Genomic DNA, 20,104 nt, shown 5'->3' with positions numbered 1-20,104 from the left:
AAGAATTTTGATAACACCCAGTTGCACTTGTTTTATTAAAATAATGTAATCAATTCAAAGAGATACACAGTCTACTTAAATCTCACTTAAGAATTGTTTAGTACACTTAAAAGTAACACTTAAGATTACTGTAAGGAAATGTATAGTCCACTAGTCAGTTTCACACAACAATAGGGGAAAGACTAACATTTTTAAAAATAGGAAAATGTGATTTAAAAAAAAACACACACACAGCTTTTGGCAGTGAGGTTCAACCGGTAGTAGCCGTTTGTTTCCTGAAGTTCAGCGAGTTACCTTTTCATGCATAGTTTGTAAATGTTCTTTATTTTGTCTGTTTTTTCATTGTTAAAATTTGTATTCTTCTCAAGTGACTAAACCATGTAGAATACGCATCACATTAGATGTTGAAAGATTACACTTTTATCACTTCAGCAATAATACTTGCAAAAAATATAATAAAAGATAATACACTGGATGTTATAGTAGATGCGGATTTTTCCATAATTCTACCTCTCTGCCTCATCACACTGCGGGGGATATTTGGCCAAGAAAATGAATTGCCCTAGAAGCGAGGAGGGATAGAGCATGCCTGAGAAATATCCCCACCCACATCTCAACAAGTGAGATTGTGGGGTGTTGGACCAGAAAAGGGGATGGACCCCTCCTAGAAGGTATGGATGGAGTAAAACCCATGCCCAAAGATGCAGAAGTCGTGTCCCTCCTCCTCGGGTTCTTGCCTCCCATTGGCTGGCTTTAGGAAGTGGGGGTACTGGGAGCTGATTGATCCCGCCACACCCCTCCCAACAATTTAAACTTTCCCCTGGACTTCAGGAGCCTCTTGCCTCTTCGTCTGCTCTCCCCTCCCTGCCTTTAGCTGTAACCACAGTGAGTTTTGTTTCCAGAATGCTGGATAGGAAGGGATAGGTCTGGCCAATCAGTCTTTGGGGATCAGGATTTTTTTCCCCACACTGGGCCAAACTGTCAGTTTCCAAAGGGTTTTTCACTTTCCTTGAATCATTATGGAGGCACAGTTGAGGTACAGAAGAATAGGATTTGGAAGTCTTAGTTAGGGATTATTTAGGAATATTTAGTTTGTCACAATTTTCAGCCTGTGTCCAGTGTACATAAAGGCTAAAAGGGCCAGCTACCAGTGGTAAATGAGACCTAAGTTTTCACAGACCGAGATCCCCCATTTGTAACCTCTGTCCCCCTCATGGGGAGTAGGCGAGTGGGTGAGAGGACTCAGAAGTGGGCTGGGCCCTGTGGGACAGGTTGGTTTTGGTTATATGGTGGGAGCCCTGTAACCCCACACTAGACTCCGTTAAATGTCTGGTATATGAGATGGGGTGTTTATATACCATCCATACCCAGTTGTAAGTTAATAAAGTTGTAGCCTGCTGCTTAAAATCCATTCCAGTGTCTATCTTTCATTCACCTGTGTGTCCTGAGCAAAGATGTACTCCTTGATATTTTTTTTTTATTATTGCTTGGAAAATTCTTTGCTACAATCATTCCTGTTTAATTCTATTTGCTATTTCTCAAATGAAATAGTCTGGCAATGAATGGTTTGCTTGTACATTAGAAATGTATGAAACATAGATAAGTTTGTGTAGAGTATGGAGTAAAAATGCATTTCACTTATTAAGAGTGTCTACTCCCTGGCCCTCTCTTATTCATTAGACCAAAGAAGAAAAAGAAAAATATGAAAAACTTATATTTTTGCAGAAGGGAAGTACTACATTCCTGGAGTCCCAGGTAAAAACAAAACATACTTTATTAAAATGCAATCAAATAGACTGGCACAGAGTTACTCTTTTGCTATCATTTTCCTTTTCAAAGCCACAAAATTATGTTAAAAAAAGCTCCACAAGTAGGTATGTTATTGTGGACAGAATACTGGGGAAGGAGAACAAGTACCCTCCAAAGTTTTTGTCTACCTACTAGAGATTTGTTTCCCTATGGTTAACAGCCTTGGGTGAGTGGATCTCAGGGGGAGAAGGTTCTCTAACTGTGCATGCATTTGCAGAGTACAGAAGTCTCACTGAAAATGTTACAGTGAATGAGGCACTGTTGTCATTAGAATGAATTTCCTTTATGGTGTCAAGTGAATTCAGATTATCTTGAGTGATGATGAAGTTTGAATTCTTACTGGTTTTTCCATTAGCCAAGAGAGATAGAGAAGAAGCTGCAGGAAGGAGAATCCACTGGCACTGTTACTTCTCATCAAATCATTTTCCAGAAAACTGTCCCATCATCCTTAGAGGTTATTTTTAATTAATTTGATTTAAACCAGTGCATTGGTTTAGTTGAATAAATTAAACTATTGTAGGGATAAATAATTGGACACTGTGTGCATTGAAACTAAATCACATAGCATACTTGTATATGTATACAGGCACATTGCATTTGTATATTTTGCATTATGTTCAAATAAAATCCACAATACTCAGGGTGTTTAATATACTGTATAGCTAAATTTAAACAATGCTAAAGAAGTCTGATTTATTCCCATAAAAGCAAGGAAACTCAGTTAAGACTGGCATATACAAACATGCGCTGTCCTGATACCTCAAAGTACTTCCACAAAATAATATTTGCATGGTAGTGGGGTGGGGGGAGTGACTGAATGGGCTAATTTATCCTATTTTTATAATTTGACCTTTATTTTAAAGAAATAGGGTATTGTTATGGTGCATGAGCTTATAGCCAGCCAGGATTACTCAAAAACAGCCAGTCAGATGTGTGTTTAATTTTTTTTAAATGCTACTCAGCTGCAAGTTATCAGAGAAAGACTGTGCCTAAAGTAAATGTTTGCAGCCACATCATAAATGGCTTCAAATGGGGGTCACAAAAGAAATTCTTTGCAGATTTTATGTTGCAAACAATGATGCTGTTTATAAATTTAATTGCTGCTGTACTAGGTACAGCTATTACATGTTCTCAAAAGAGCTACCTCAAATTTCTTAAGTTTTAATATTTTAGTGTTCCTAAAACAAAAATAATCAATTGGATAATCTAATGTAGCTTTTATATTTCAAATATAGGGCACTGAGGATTGGGTTATTGTAGACAAAATACCTACTGAGGTAGTTGATGGTGAATCGAAAAAAATTGTGACATACAAAGTAATGACTGTGAGCAGTAGAACTGGGGACATTCCACCTGAGATATTAAAATCCAGTACCATTGAAATGCAAAGCTTTGAGGACTTGGAAAATGAAATACAATCAAAAGAGGAGAATAAACAGAAAATGTACACCTTAGGAAAGTCCTATGACACTGTATCCGGGAAAATTGTAACCATGACAAGTAAAGCTAAAGAGGGAGAGAAAACAGTGCAGTCATCACTAGAAGCATTTCAAAAAATGGAGAGGGGAATGCCAGAATCTGTGAAAATCATTCCAGTAGTGGCTGAATATGAAATTCTAGAGCCCATCACTGACGAAAAAGCCAGGAGGGGATCCGATGTACAGAGTACAAAAAGAAAGCTGTCTGAATCTTTGACACCCATAAAGGAAGCAGAGTCTCAGTTGCATAGTCCTGAAGAGGAAAGTTTGAAGAAAGCACAAAAGATGGACCAGGATTTTCATGGTACACTGGGAAGCTTGCAGTTTGGCAGAGCTGAAAAACACCTTGACAGTGAAGCTCTGAAAGCAGGGGCATTTGGTCGGAAAGATAAGAGCCTGTCTGAGTGGAGATATTCCAGAGAACAGCCATTTACCATTGCTACTGCTCACTATGTTACTGAATCGTCTGCATCAAGAGTAGTGGTAACAAGTGGCTTTGACTTTGTGCCACAATTTAAAGATTAAAGCATGACTTTTGTAGGCAATACCCTCACACTGCCCTACCTTTCAGTTATCTTGCTGCTTGGCTTTCTGTTGACAATAGCCAACCCAGCTTATTTTTTTTTTCCTCATGATTTAAGTCAGTACCACAGTCCAAAGCAGGCATTATAATCCTTTAAACTTTTCCAATTTATTTGAAGTCCATGTCGCTGAAATGTAGTGTTGCTGCTGTGGCTTGTAATTGGGGGTGGTGGGGGAGGTTTGCTTGAACCAGCAAAATCCCAGTGCTAACAAGTATGCTTTTCAATTACTGCTTATAGTCATTACAGATTTGTGCTCATTTATTTTCCCATTCTTTTCCTGTTTTCAACCTGTCTGTGTCCTTGCAATCTTATCCTCCCTTCCTCTATCTCAGCCTAGAGTTTTGTCAATTAACATATCTCTTTGTGTGTCTGTCTGTCTGTCTGTCTCTTTTGTGTATGACTCTGCATTTCTTTGTCCACTTAGACTAAACAGTCCTCCAGTGAAAAGACCTTGGATGGTTCAGATATCTTCAGTTTATTAGAGTCTGCAAGAAAACCAACTGAGTTCATAGGAGAGGTTACTTCTACTTCACATAGCAGGGCTCAGGTGGCCGTTTGATTCCATCTATGAATTTTATAACTACACACTACTGATTTTTGTTTTTCTTTTGTTCCCTGTATTTGCACATACGTGTGTTTGACTCACTGATGTTTCAGAATCTGCATGGTTAATATTAATTCAAATGCTTGGTGTACCTTTTACTTCCTAAAGCTAGATCACAACTAGAAACCTCACAAGAAAATCAAGTTCTATTCCTTTTTTTTTATTATTTTTGTCATTTTACAGGCTAGTTTATTTGCGTTTAGAATGCTAGGGCATGGATACAAACGAAAAGGATAGTATGAGATTTCTTCTCCCTTTTTTAAATGCTGGTTCATGGTGCGCTTTTGCTATAATAATAACCTTAAAGCGAAAACTTAAGCAACTCAGGAGAAACAAAATGGCAAACTTTAATATCATTTGTTACTTATATTTACAGTACATTGGCATTAGGAGCTGAATTAAGTTTTATTTTTCACTTCTGACATTTAAATCCATTTCCCTACAGAGAACAGAAACAAAGACAGGCCAGGAGATAAGTGCCAGCGAAATGAAGGAAGAGATTCAGCCACATCAGGATGCAGTGAAGAAGGTTGTGCAGGAGACTCTATTGGTAGAGGAGAGACATGTGACGAATGTGCATGCAAGTGGGGATGCTGTTAAATTGGCTGGAGATCAGCTGGATGCTATGGCACAGGCAGAATCTGCTGTTGCTTCTAGCATGAAAGGAAAGGAGGGTTCTGCTGTGACTGAGGGGGCTAAGGAGGAAAAAAGGGAGGAGGCTGATAAAGCTGTAACCAAACAAGAAGAAATTGCTGCTGCTTCTTATCAGCAAGAGGAGGAGCAGAGTGCAACAGTCCACGTTTCTGATACATTGGAAAGAAAACCTCATTTTGAGGTAACTAGTTATTAATAATCAGTTATTTCTGCATTGAAGTATAATGCAGTGATACTCAGACTGAGGTTTGGGAGCTGCAAGTGGCTCTTTAATGAGTCTCCTGCAGCTCTTGGCAGCACATGATATTAAAAAACGGTGTGATTTAATTATTAACCAATCAGGATATTTTTACTATATTATTAACCAATTGTAGAATACTTGGTCAATCATTTTGCTATGAGCGAAAATATACAAACACTCACATGCATATGTGTGTGTGTGTATATTATTTTATTTATATATATAAATTCATTGTTTCATTTATTTTTTGTGTGTGTGTATACACACACACACACACACACACACACATATATATATATTAAAAAAAATAAATGAAACAATGAATTTACACTACTGTGGCTCTTTTGGGTAATGATTGCTAATTTGGCTCCTGAACCGCTGAGGTTTGAGTATCACTGGTATAATGTATACAATATCGGACTAAATTAACTGCACTGATGAAGAGTTAAATAAAACATACACAGGTAGTAGATTACATTATCACATCTTTATAGTGGGCAGTTTGTTTCTCCTCTTATTTCCGTCTTGCATGGCAGTTCTGAGGCGTGTTGCTGGTTTCCATTATTGACAACATCAGGGTTGGCCTTAGGGAAAATGGTGCCCTGGGTGAACTTGTATTTTGGCGCCATTGGCCCCCACTGCTTCCCTGGGCTCCCCAACCCTCTATTGCCCCCAGACCCCGCTGTTTCCTTCCCCATTGCTCTGAGCTTCCCTCCTCAGCCTCGCACCCAAGGTATACCCCACTCCGTTCCTTTTTGAGCATGGCGTCTCCCCAGACCTCAGCACCCTACGCGGTTGCCCACCGGTAAGGCCGGTCCTGGACAACATGCAATGTATATTTTACCTAAAAGAGTGGGCAGTGCTGAAGACTGATGCCTTTTATGTAGCTGATCATAAGGATAAGTTTCCACTGCCTTTGGAAAGTTCATTAAAACGTATAAAGTTCACTTGTCCAAAAACATCAGAAAATAATACATTCGCCTGTATTTGTCTCAACTGGAAATAATTTACCTTGTCTTAAACTACTAAGTTTTCTCATTTTAGCCTCATTAGGAGGATTTCTAGACCTATTTGTACTAAGGGGTTAAAAACCTTCACATTGTTTTGCTTCTCTTTCTGAGAGGTAATTACAAGAAAATAAGCTTGTAATGTCAATCTGTTCTACTGTAATTTTGAAATAAGCAAACTTTTAATATTTGCATCTTTTCTAAAGTCAACTTCCACGAAGTACAGCTTAACATTAGATATAAAAACCACCTTGGAGTATTGTTAACATATATACATGTATGGACCGTTATGCTGACATTTTTTCCCTCCTGTAATGCAGAGCACATTTATTTTATTATTTTTTTCTTCCATTCCCCAACAAAAAACATCTCTCTGAGAAATCCAAAAGCTTTAATAAATGCTCCAATTACTTTTCCATTGAAGCAGTCACCAGTTGTGAAGACTGAAACCATCAGCTTTGGCAGTGTTTCTGCTGGTGGGGAGAAGCTTGAAATTTCTACCAAGGAAGTTCCCATAGTTCATACAGAAACAAAAACCATTACATATGAATCATCACAGGTAAGAAACTTTGCAAGACCCAGGACCTAATTTACCAGGGACTAAAAAAATACCTGAGTGTCAGCTGTGTTAAATATGTTATAGTATTAAATAGTCATATCACCCATAGTAACTCTGTACTAAACAAAAGAACTATATAAATATGTAGGCTTATCTGAAGGTACCCTTATTTGTATCAGTATACGGTCTTTCGTGAACAGTGTTTAGACTACAGGACTTTGATGTATATGTTTAAACATATGTCCTTAAAAACTGTATGAGACACATTGTAATACAAACAAAAGTACTGTTGTAAACTTATGAGGTGATGCAAAATTCTGAAGTAGAGACATAAGTAATGAAATAACATCTAAATCCTACGGGACAGGTCCTGACCACTCCTGGCCATTAAAGAACCACATGATTCTTTTTGTAAAAGTAAGGATATTAATTTTGGTCTTCAGACTAAATTCCAACTCAAGCAATTAACTTCTACCTCTGAATTCTCCAGGCAGTTCCAGTTGCATGTAGAATTCGTCACTTCATGTTCCATGTTAAGCAGCTGCTGCGTTGCACTCTAGAAGTGGCCAAAATAGGAACTATTTGAAAGCACTTTGAACACCTCAAGACAGTACAGAAATGCTGTTGTTTCAGGCAAATGGAATAGCCTGTCGGCTACAAAGGAACATCTCAGCAGCAATTAGTTTATATCATCAGCCGCATTCTTTATGAAGAAGTCTAAAGATGGGGAAAGCTCAGCCAATATCCTCATTTTTCATGCACTATTTCTGGCATTCTTTTTCTTTAGGTGGATTCTGGTGCTGACTCGGAGCCAGGTGTATTGATGAGTGCACAAACCATCACATCTGAAACTACCAGTACTACAACCACTACCCATATCACCAAAGTAAGAAAATGATAGGGTCAGTCCTTGAGTAGGTGCATTTTCAGAACTTTGACATGACTCTCTAAATCAATATTTATTTCAGAAGATGGATGCAAGCTAATATTTTCCGTGTGAAATCCTATCTGGCTTGTGTAATTATGTAGTCCCCATGGCTGTAGTGCCTGAGCACCTCACAACATCCCTGTGAGGTAGGCAACTGTAATCCCCATTTTACACATGAGACCCAAAGAAATTTGGTGGCTTGCCCAAGGTCACCCAGTAAGTCTGTGGCAGAGCAGGATATTGAATCTGGGTCTTCCAAGTCCCAGGCTAGCACCTCAGCCCCTGGACCATCTTTCATCCCTAAGCATAACTCCCATTAATCTCACTGAGTATGTCTACACAGCAAGGAATAACCTGCGGCTGGCCCATGCCAGCCAACTCATGCTGCGGGGCAGTTTGATTGCTGTGTAGGCTTCCGGGTTCAGGATGAGGTCTAGGCTCTAGGACCCTAAGGGATGGGAGGTTCCAGAGCTCAGGCTCCAGCCCAAACCCAGAAGTCTACACAGCAATAAAACAGCCCCACTGCCCAGGCCCGAGCCAGGTGGCACAAGCCAGCTATGGGTGTCTAGTTCCTGTGCAGACATACCTTTTGGGACCAGGATTTAATGCTATCTGGGTGAAATTCATCTCTGGGCAAAGGAGTTACACAAGGCCACACTCCATTAAGAGCCCTCACAATGGGACGTAAGTGGGAGCAGAGGCTTTGTGTTTCTCCTATTGTGTGTGTGTAGATATTCTGTATATCCATGCCATTTTTCATATGTTGGATATGCAGTTGATGGCAACCATTCTGATATATGCACTGTATAACCATCTTTTCTGAAACTCTTGCTAGGTGAACTGTTCCTGCTCATTTATCTTCAGATTGTGGAACTGTTTCTTGGAACAAGCAGCACCACTTTTAAATGTGTGCATTTATTTGTATTTGTTCATCTCTCTTTTAGACTGTGAAAGGAGGCATTTCAGAGACAAGAATTGAAAAACGAATAGTCATCACAGGAGATGCAGATATCGACCATGACCAGGTAGAGTATATAAGCTACGAAAAGCTGCCCTGAACTGAAGACTACCAGAGAGGGAATATTTAACCTTAAGCTTTAAAACACTGTTCCTACTGGCATGCCTTAAACTGGATTAGTATTTAAATCAATGATAGTATATTTTAATCATTTTTCCTCATTTGTAAATTGTGTAATTTCTCATGAATCTCTCCACCTTGCTACTGATCATGCATGTTCCACCTCCTTTTTGTTTTTGCCCTTCTGTGGTTTCCTTGGGCTAGGCGCTGGCTCAGGCAATTAAAGAGGCCAAAGAGCAGCACCCTGACATGTCAGTGACCAAAGTAGTGGTACATAAAGAGACAGAAATCACACCAGAAGATGGGGAAGATTGACCCACAGGTAAGAGGAATAGATGATTTTCCTAGGCACTCACTGGGCTGGCATGCAGCAAAGGCATTCTCCTTCCATAATTCACCTCTAACTCCTTATTTCTTTCACTGGCATTTGCAAAAACCATGCAAGTATTAATTCTGGAATTTACTCTAGATGTAAATTATACACATTTAGTTCTATGTATTTTTCCTTGTTTAATAGTGCCAGTTAGAGAAATGGAAATTTGCTTTTGTTGGCTCTCTGGATGTTACTCATTATCCATGCTTTGATGTATTCCTAAAATTTCTAATTCTGCGATCAAAAATCTGTTGTCTGTTTATATATGTGACTTAAGAACAAAAGCATTTTGTTCTTAAAGGTACACTTTTAATTTCTTTTAAAATGCTGAGGAAAATAACTATAGCTACTTACCCTATTTTAGGCACAAATATGGAACAATTTAGGTTTTTACTTCAAACTTGTAAAGCTATGTGGTCCAATTTTCTTTTTTTAAATCCAAATTATTTTTGTGTCAATATTTGGATGTCTTCACTTCCTTGTATTTTGAAAGGACATTTTGTGTTTGAAAGTGGCATTGTTTCTCAGGATGAGATGATAATGCAGCTTTTCTTGTGTCTAGCTGTCTTCAGTAAAGGCATGCTCTCCAACTAAGTTTGGCTAAACAGTCATCTTGATAATATTGTATTTACTGTATGTGCAGAAACATATCATGCCTACTAACCTGCTATGCAAGAGCTCTTAATGACAGCATCATCCATAGGCTGCTTTGAATGCTGTATGCACACACAAAAAGAGGCTGCTTGTCGAATTTGTCTGAAATGATAGCAGCATCATATTCTTGAAGCACTCTGTATTCCCTAGCATTTGGTATAAGTAACATAGTATGATGTGCAACATCTCTTGAAAGTTTACTACTTTCCTGCTTTGGATGAGGAAATATAAATGCCTAAAGCAAATGTGAGTAGGACAACTGCTACTTATTTTGGAAGATGGAGCCAGTCCTTAAGGAATGAGCACCAATAACAGTTATGGTCTTCTGCTAATCAATTCAGAGAAAACAATGAAGTGGCCAGATGCAGAGCCCACTGAAATCAGTAGGGGTCTTTCCAATGCACCTTGGATCAGGCCCAAGGTTGACAGTTACTTATACTGGAATGATGCGGTTATTATAATGTTGTCACCTGAAGTATTCAACATGAGCCCCTTTTCACCCTTGATTTGAGAGAGAGAGAAATTCAGTTGTTTCAAATAATTAACTCGGTTCTCTTTCCTGCAGGAATAATTTAGCTTGCATATGAATCCAGTCATGCACACCCTTAGGAATACCAGAGCCTATATGGAGTCTCGGTTCTAACCTGACTGCCATGTATCTGTCTGTGGAAAATTTCAGTACCGAAGAATTGATCTTAAACGCTAATAAAGACACTGGCAGAGATATTTTCCCATATAAAGCAATCTGAATCAGCATCAGTGAAACAATATTGCATGAAGCAACAATAAATTTACAGAAAAGCAGCATTTTTAATTTTCATTATATCTAAGTTTTCAGCTATACCTGCACGTTCATAAACAATATAAACAGTGATCTAATGTAACACGTAAACAGTTCATGCCTTTCACATTTTATTAAATCTAAACATATTAAAATTTGTTAGGTGGCAAACCTTTTGTTTATGGATACTGTATATGAAGATTACCCGAAACTGCTAGAAGCTGTATAGGTACTGTGTATAATGTTTTATCACACATTAGATGTGCCAATAACACAGTTTATTCAGGAAACAATTTGAATCTTGTATTTGTTTTATCTGGTTTTATTACTATTGCCTGATAAAAAATGATGAATCTCTAATCTTATCAAAATATTTAAATTCTTACAAAATGTGCTTTGCATACCTGATTTAATACCTTGTGAGGTAGTAAAGATTTCAGCACATTTACTTGACTTTAAGATTTTTTTGTCAGCATTGATCAGAGTTTAAGTCAGAAAGTTTCCAGTCGCCGTTCAGAAGTTCTAACCCTGTAAATTATATGTAGTTATTTTGGAGAAAGTCTGTATTTTCCTTAGTTTATAGTGTTACAAAATTATTACTCTGAAATAACCTTGATGGTTTTTTATTGACTTCCCTTTTGTTCTCAGCGAAAAAAATGTTTCATTTCAGAATCTGGTCAGCAGCATTTACTATCTAGTTCAGAGCCAAGCCTTAAACTGTACAGAACATCCACTGAAAACTCATTAGTATTCCGTTATAATATCCATTGCAGGGATATAGTCTCCATTACACTCTCAGCTGCGTCACAACACATGGTGAATGTATGTTTCTGCATAGTGAAATAAAAGTGGTAAATGCATCCAAAATTGTATTGTTTTGTGTCTAAAAAAATCCATTTTTTTATATTCAAAACCCAAGTAATATCTGTATGATATCAAAGGCTTTATTCATCTGCATAGTAGATCTGTTCTGTCTTACAATGGACCACAGTACACCGTGCAGACAACTGGAGTTTGCAGGGCAGCCTACGGGATAATAATATGAAAATGTACTCCTTTGGGTAAAATGATGATAGCGAAGGAAAGAGAACATTATGCTTTTTTCTATCGCTGTGTACTGTGTTTCAGTTAAGTTAAATGGAAATTATTTGTGTTTGGCTAACAAAATTATAATGAAAATGTAGCATTGGCTCAAGATCTGTTTTCTTTTATATTTTTGCTCTGAATCTTGGATGAATTATCTATGTAAGAGAATCCTTACTTTTCTGTTTGCTATTGTTTGCTCCTTGACCACACTTTGATGACATTCCCTTAGTGATTTAACATGAATTTGTAGAGGCTAACTCACCCTTCAATCCATAAACCCTGGTAGGATGCAAGAAATAAATACAAGTGAATTTGTGTACGCAGGGCTCCTTCTCATTGACTTCAATGGAGGGCAGGATTTGGCCCACAGATTTGTTACAAGTATTTATTTTCTTAATTTAGAAAGAAAGAAAAGAGAATATATCAAGAGAATAATCTGTAGTTAATAATTAAAAAGAAATCTCCTGAGGCTTTGACTGTTCTACTCTGTCTCTCTAAAATGATGTTTTCAGTTAGCCATTCTTCATGTCTTTGTTGTTTAAGACCTCCCTTTATGTAACTCCCCTTCTAGCACATCAGTCATCTCTCACCTATTACCTAATGAATAATGCAAAGATTGTGTTCTTATGTCCATATATTTGAAGTTATCTCTTCCTGACCCTCTTCCTAATAAAACAAAATGTGTCTGTAAATTCTGTTCCTTCCCAGTGAAGGTAGAATTGCATTTATTCCCCCACCACCACCTCGTCCGCTACAGAGAGAAGAGGTATCCACCCTGTTTCTCAGCAGACTACATTCCAGGCTCTTGCTTCTGCATCAGGAGTTTAAAAATAGACTCTGAAGCCATATTGATCTTCCCTCAGGTGGCCCTTTCCTTGTCAGCTAAGAAACAGCATTATGTTACCTCAGAGATGTGAATGGCTACTATACTGCCTTCTGTCCAGAGTTACCCTTAGCATTATATTTTAGCATGGCTTGAGGGAAATGTACTGTAGTGATTATGTACAGTATGTATGCTGTCTGAAGATACTGTATCTTTGAGGTTAGTCTCTGTAAAAAGCTAGGTATGGCCTAAGCATGTACAGAATAAGAGATTAGAGTGGATTGGCAATGACATCTCAGTCATTGTTAGCAGCAGACCTTTGTTTGGGGTAATTCCTTGGGATGGTTCCTGGGAATAATAGTTTTGAATTTTTTTAGTGACTCTTTCTTGGGTTGTCTGCCTAATGCTGTGCCACATGAAATAAAAAACACTTCCCTGTTTCTACCAGATGCCTTTTGTCTCGGTCTCTTCTCACTTGTCCAGCTCTGAGCCATACGACCGTCCCTAGAAACAAACTGTCACGAGACCTGCACCATTACTAACACAGACCAATACAGAGAGAAATCTCACTCATTACAGCTGGAATAATAATTTCTGACAATACAGCACTGTCTGAATGGGCTGTTCTGCATCATTAAGATAAGGGATCCAAATGTGTAGGTGGAGTTTAGTGGAACTAGCATATCTGGTAAAAAAGAAACATAGCTGGTATGATCATTCTAGATATAGAAAGTATAAATACAATAATCTCATAATCATTACAAACAAATACTGTCCTTAAGAATCAGTATTGATCTTTCTTAAGCTTTTTGAGGCTATTACTACATAAATAATAAGTAATGTTGACCAAGTTCAAGCATCGCAGGAATTTTCTGATGGGCCTCTGTATTCAGAAATTAGATCAGAACCTGAACTGATGTCTTCACCCATATTCTTCAAACAGACAAGATTTGTTCAGATGGGGGAAAGGTGAGGGGGTGACAGATGTTCACCTTGTCAGCTCCCATTCAGATATTGTTCCTTGTTAGCACATTTTGCAGGTAAATTCGACAATGAGGCCGTGCTTCAATCTTGCAACCAACCTATAATTCAGGAAAATCTGATACCAATTTCCTTTGTTATCTCATAAAAGATTGTGGGACACAATCTGAATTTCAGTATTTCATTTAATGTCATTTATTGGCTTTTCCATGGTGTTATGAACCATAGAATCTTCCCAATTCACAAGCATTAGTGGTGAGATGATATTAGTATCCCCATTTTATAGATGAGGATTGAATGCACAGAGAGGCTATATGACTTGCTCAAGAAATCTGTGACAGAACTCAACCCTGATCTTCTGAATCCTGTGCCTTAATCTTTCTTCAACTTGAGTGCTACTTTAAGTTATGTAAATATTTTGTTTATACACCCATTGTTATAACATCTGGGCACATAGCATATGTTATATATAAAATATTGAAGCTGCCAACAGCAGGCAACACTTCAGATTACCCTGGTCTATCATAAAGAACCATAAAAACAATGCACAGTTGAGCAAATGCTTGATCAAAGTTACCTTGCATCATGCTTTGATAGTAACCCAAGCTTTGACAGATGGCAGTGACCCCCCTATACTAAAATGCCTATACCTTCATTCTTCAAAGGTCTGTTAATACCAGCAAGAGCTCTTGAGCTGATTTCAGCCATTGCAGTGAAACATAAGGAAAAGAGGCAGCATCTAAGGCAGGCAAGTCCCAAACCATATAAGGGTGATTGGACTGGAAGAGTGGTCTCAACCTTTTTCATGTTATGGACACCCCTTACCTCCCCACTTCACAGTTTTGAATCCATGCTGTCCCTGCAGCAACTCTAGTGCCTGGTTGTATGAAGTAAAAGTGTCATATATCAGGCCAATATTAAGGAGCTATAATGAAAACAAGCTACTTGGTTACATCTCTCTGGGAAGAGGTTTTTTGTTTATTAATATTGAATATCTTTGTGTTGTCTGCAGCCCTTACTGCTCTGATCTCTCTCAAGATCCCTTTGCAGTTTAGTTCTGCCTCTCTGAATGTTTTATAGGTCTCCAATTTTGGTAGTGTCCACAAATTTGACCACAGCCGAATATATACCAAAGAAGAGGGACAAAAAAGCAGTTGTTCAGGGAGATGCTTGTTTCTTCGAGTTTAGCTGATCAAAAAAACCCTGTGGGAACTCTGGGAGTGTTTAATTGAACTACAGCAAGGAGCACAGCTGCTTGAATAAGACAAATGGTTCCACTTTGTGACAGAAAAAACTACATAGAACACCTTGAAGTGCTCTGTGGACCACCAGGCTTAACTGCAAATATTTACTAAATATGAGTGCCAAGATGATGGTTCATTTTATCATATGATTTCGATTTGAAAAAGAAAATGAAGGATTGTATTAATTCAGTAACTCCCAAAGAGGTGCAAATGCTGCTTGAGTTAAGAATGCACAGAGGAAGCACCTTTATCACTAAAGTTTGTGCCACTTCAGAAACAAGAGATTCTTTTCAAGTGCTTGTTCACGTCGATTCCAATCAGGTGTGCGCGTGCCATGTGCATGATCATCAGAAATTTGTTCCCTTAGCAGCGCCCGTCGGGTTGGCTAGGGGAGCCCCTTGGAGTGGCGCCCCCATGGCGCTCAATATATGAGCCTGCCAACCTGACCCCCCTATAGTTCCTTCTTACCATCTATGGCAGGGTTGGAACAGCATTTCGCTTCCTTGCAAGTGTTCCCTTAGGCTAGTACCTAGTCCTAGTTTTTGTTTTAGTAGTTAGTGTATTATTGTTTATAGTTGGTATAGAAATTGGTGAGTGGGATCGTTCCTATCCTCTTACCCCGCTTTGGGCTTCGGGGCATGCCTCAAGCCCAAGGGTTTAAGTCTTGAATCATAGAATCATAAAATATCAGGGTTGGAAGGGACCTCAGGAGGTCATCTAGTCCAGCCCCCTGCTCAAAGCAGGACCAATCCCCAACTAAATCATCCCAGCCAGGGCTTTGTCAAGCCTAACCTTAAAAACTTGTAAGGAAGGAGATTCCACCACCTCCCTCGGTAACGCATTCCAGTGTTTCACCACCCTCCTAGCGAAAAAGTTTTTCCTAATATCCAACCTAAACCTCCCCCACTGCAACTTGAGACCATTACTCCTTGTTCTGTCATATGCTACCACTGAGAACAGTCTAGATCCATCCTCTTTGGAACGCCCTTTCAGGTAGTTGAAAGCAGCTATCAAATCCCCCCTCATTCTTCTCTTCTGCAGACTAAACAATCCCAGTTCACTCAGCTTCTTCTCATAAGTCATGTGTTCCAGTCCCCTGATCATTTTTGTTGCCCTCTGCTGGACTCTTTCCAATTTTTCCACATCCTTCTTGTAGTGTGGGGCCCAAAACTGGACACAGTACTCCAGATGAGGCCTCACCAATATCGAATAGAGGGGAATGATCACATCCCTCGATCTGCTGGCAATGCCCCTACATATACATCCCAAAATGCCATTGGCCTTCTTGGCAACAAGGGCACACTGTTGACTCATATCCAGCTTCTCGTCCACTGTAACCCCTAGGTCCTTTTCTGCAGAACTGCTGCCGAGCCATTTGGGCCCTAGTCTGTAGCAGTGCATGGGATTCTTCCATCCTAGGTGCATGACTCTGCACTTGTCCTTGTTGAACCTCATCGGATTTCTTTTGGCTGAATCCTCATATTTGTCTAGGGCCCTCTGTATCCTATCCCTACCCTCCAGCGTATCTACCTCTCCTCCCAGTTTAGTGTCATCTGCAAACTTGCTGAGGGTGCAATCCACACCATCCTCCAGATCATTTATGAAGATACTGAACAAAACCGTCCCAAGGACCGACCCTTGGGGCATGCCACTTGATACCGGCTGCCAACTAGACATGGAGCCATTGATCACTGCCCGTTGAGCCCGACAATCTAGCCAACTTTCTATCCACCTTATAGTCCATTCATCCATCCCATACTTCTTTAACTTGCTGGCAAGAATACTGTGGGAGACTGTGTCAAAAGCTTTGCTGAAGTCAAGGAACAACACGTCCACCGCTTTCCCCTCATCCACGGAGCCAGTTATCTCGTCATAGAAGGTAATTAGATTAATCAGGCATGACTTGCCCTTGGTGAATCTATGCTGACTGTTCCTGATCACTTTCCTCTCCTCTAAGTGCTTCAGAATTGATTCCTTGAGGACCTGCTCCATGATTTTTCCAGGGACTGAGGTGAGGCTGACTGGCCTGTAGTTCCCAGGATCCTCCTCCTCTTTTTTAAAGATGGGCACTACATTAGCCTTTTTCCAGTCATACGGGACTTCCCCCGATCACCATGAGTTTTCAAAGGTAATGGCCAATGGCTCTGCAATCACATCCGCCAACTCCTTTCGCACTCTCGGATGCAGCGCATCCGGCCCCATGGACTTGTGCTCGTCCAGCTTTTCTAAATAGTCCCGAACCACTTCTTTCTCCACAGAGGGCTGGTCACCTCCTCCCCATGCTGTAGTGCAGTAGTGTGGGAGCTGACCTTGTTCGTGAAGACAGAGGCAAAAAAAGCATTAAGTACATTAGCTTTTTCCACATCTCTGTCACTAGGTTGCCTCTCTCATTCAGTAAGGGGCCCACACTTTCCTTAACTTTCTTCTTGTTGCTAACATACCTGAAGAAACCCTTCTTGTTACTCTTAACATCTCTTGCTAGCTGCAACCCCAGGTGTGATTTGGCCTTCCTGATTTCCCTCCTGCATACCTGAGCAATATTTTTATACTCTTCCCTGGTCATTTGTCCAATCTTCCACTTCTTGTAAGCTTCTTTTTTGTGTTTAAGATCAGCAAGGATTTCACTGTTAAGCCAAGCTGGTCGCCTGCCATATTTACTGTTCTTTCTACACATCGGGATGGTTTGTCCCTGTAACCTCAGTAAGGATTCTTTAAAATGCAGCCAGCTCTCCTGGACTCCTTTCCCCCTCATGTTATTCTCCCAGGGGATCCTGCCCATCAGTTCCCTGAGGGAGTCAAAGTCTGCTTTTCTGAAGTCCAGAGTCCATATTCTGCTGCTCTCCTTTCTTCCCTGTGTCAGGATCCTGACCTTGACTATCTCATGGTCACTGCCTCCCAGGTTCCCATCCACTTTTGCTTCCCCTACTAATTCTTCCAGGTTTGTGAGCAGCAGGTCAAGAAGAGCTCTGCCCCTAGTTGGTTCCTCCAGCACTTGCACCAGGAAATTGTCCCCTACACTTTCCAAAAACTTCCTGGATTGTCTGTGCACCACTATATTGCTCTCCCAGCAGATCTCAGGGTGATTGAAGTCCCCCATGAGAACCAGGGCCTGCCATCTAGTAACTTCCGTGAGTTGCCGGAAGAAAGTCTTGTCCGCCTCATCCCCCTGGTCCGGTGGTCTATAGCAGACTCCCACCACGACATCACCCTTGTAGCTCACACTTCTAAACTTAATTCAGAGACACTCAGGTTTTTCTGCAGTTTCATACTTGAGCTCTGAGCAGTCATACTGCTCCCTTACATACAGTGCAACTCCCCCACCTTTTCTGCCCTGCCTTGCAGTGTATGCTGAAAGCCTATGCCTAATAAAGATCCCCACGACTCATGCCTGAGGTGCATCAGTCTGAGCACTGCAAGATTTGTAAGGCTTTCAAGCCTAGAACTAGAAAGGAGCATGACTTCCGTTTAAAACAAGTTACTCAAGAAGCTTTCTCTGGGTAGCGGAGTACCCTGGGTACCCACTACCCAGAGAAAGCTCTTCAAGCCTCAACCCCAGCAGCAGCAGAGGCAATATCAGCCTTGCCCAAGGCAGGACACAGATCGCCGTAGGGGCAGGAACAATAGACATTGACCTTCTAACCCGCCTGGGCCCAACCAAGCCATCGATAGGACCCAAACAAGGGTTTTGAAGGGACACCCAAGGACGGCGTACCCACCACTATCCCAGATCCTTCCCCCAGCTTTCTGAACCGTGTTTCCCACTTATACCATGTGTGGTCCCATATAACATCAGACTGCGGGGTTCTTCGCATGGTAGAAGTGGGATATTCTCTCCAATTCCGCCTCTTCCCTCCCCCACACCCCCCCTTCCCCGTCCCTCTTCAGGGACCCTTTTACGAGCAATTCCTTATCCAGGAGGTGCAATCGCTCCTCACCATAGGGGCAGTGGAGGAGGTTCCTTAGGAGCTATGGGGCGAGGGATTCTACTCCCAATACTTCCTTGTCCCCATCTTAGACCTGCGAAGACTCTATCAGTTCATGGTAAAGTTGAAGTTCTGCATGGTCTCCCTGAGCATGATTATCCCTTCCCTAGATCTGGGGGACTGGTATGCCGCCCTTGACATGAGACGTGTACTTTCATGTAGCCATTTGGCCAGCCCACAGACATTTCCTGAGGTTTGTTGTCGACCACAAACACTGTAAGTTCACAGTGCTCCCATTCGGTTTATTGAAGGCCCCCCGGGTGTTCACCAATGGCATGTAAGTGGTTGTGGCCTTTCTCTGCAAGAGGCAGGTACAGGTGTATCCCTGTCTCAATGACTGCCTGCTGTGGGGGCGGTCCAGGGAGCAGGCAAAGTCCCAGGCCCAGTTAGTCAGAGATACCTTCCAGAGAGCAGGACGACTCTTCAACATGGACAAGTTGACGCTGTCACCGACCCAACAAGTAGAATTCACTGGGGCGGTGCTGGACTTGGTGCAGGCAAGAGCCATACTACCAGAGACCAGATTTCAAGCACTGACAGGCATCATTAAGACTCTCAGGCAATACCCCACCACAACCACAAGGATGTGCCTCAGTCTCCTTGGGACACATGGCGGCATGCATCTGTGTCCACCCACTCCAGGCATGGCTTGCCTCAGCTTATCACCCAGCTCGAGACAGTTTGGACTTGGTAGTAACAGTGCCGAGGCGAGTCTTAGATGCCTTATGCTGGTGGCTGGACCCTTGCCTGGTCCGTGAAGGAGTCCCATTCAGCACCCCTCAACTGTCCTTGACCTTCGTTACGGACGTGTCAGACCTGTGTTGGGGGGCCGTCCTAGGAGACATACAGACACAGGCCCAGTGATCACAGTTCGAGATCGCCACTCATATGAATATAAAGGAGCTCAGAGCGGTGAGACTAGCCTGCCAGGTCTTCCAGAGCAGAATACAAGGTCAATGCGTGGTGGTGCTGACTGACAACACCACCGCCATGTTTTATATAAACAAGCAGGGCGGAGCCCGCTCCTCCCCTCTCTGTCGGGAAGCTCTCTAACTGTGGGATTTTTGTATAGCCCACTCCATTCACCTGGAGGCGTCCTATCTCTCTGGAGTATGGAACGAGCTTTCAGACTACCTCATCAGGTTGTTTCGCAACCACAACTGGTCCATCCGTCCAGATGTCATGCATTCCATCTTCCAAAGGTGGGGGTTTCCCTGGATAGACCTATTTGCCACCA

The 20,104-nt window shown here is 41.1% G+C and overlaps 1 protein-coding gene across 30 annotated transcripts in view; it reads left to right on the top strand.

Annotated features, from left to right (window-relative positions):
* EPB41L3 (erythrocyte membrane protein band 4.1 like 3) overlaps positions 1 to 13,108 on the top strand; it is a 198,123-nt gene extending 185,015 nt beyond the window's left edge. For 14 of the 30 annotated variants that reach the window (XM_073331510.1, XM_073331503.1, XM_073331501.1 and 11 more), the window contains 10 exons: positions 1,681 to 1,755; positions 2,165 to 2,263; positions 3,045 to 3,770; positions 4,296 to 4,418; positions 4,921 to 5,310; positions 6,802 to 6,936; positions 7,724 to 7,822; positions 8,809 to 8,889; positions 9,147 to 9,264; positions 10,535 to 13,108. In XM_073331510.1, the coding sequence (XP_073187611.1) occupies positions 1,681 to 1,755; positions 2,165 to 2,263; positions 3,045 to 3,770; positions 4,296 to 4,418; positions 4,921 to 5,310; positions 6,802 to 6,936; positions 7,724 to 7,822; positions 8,809 to 8,889; positions 9,147 to 9,257 (1,839 nt within the window). In that variant the 3' untranslated portion in view covers positions 9,258 to 9,264; positions 10,535 to 13,108. The remainder of the gene's footprint in view (positions 1 to 1,680; positions 1,756 to 2,164; positions 2,264 to 3,044; positions 3,771 to 4,295; positions 4,419 to 4,920; positions 5,311 to 6,801; positions 6,937 to 7,723; positions 7,823 to 8,808; positions 8,890 to 9,146; positions 9,265 to 10,534) is intronic. The other 16 variants (XM_073331530.1, XM_073331527.1, XM_073331505.1 and 13 more) reach the window with 9 other exon arrangements.
* Positions 13,109 to 20,104: the final 6,996 nt, after the last annotated feature.

The sequence above is a fragment of the Lepidochelys kempii genome, chromosome 2 (assembly GCF_965140265.1).
Source record: "Lepidochelys kempii isolate rLepKem1 chromosome 2, rLepKem1.hap2, whole genome shotgun sequence".
NCBI lineage: Eukaryota > Metazoa > Chordata > Testudines > Cheloniidae > Lepidochelys > Lepidochelys kempii.
The sequence above is the reverse complement of the archived record's forward strand: the minus strand, read 5'-3'. Positions and strand labels throughout refer to the sequence as shown.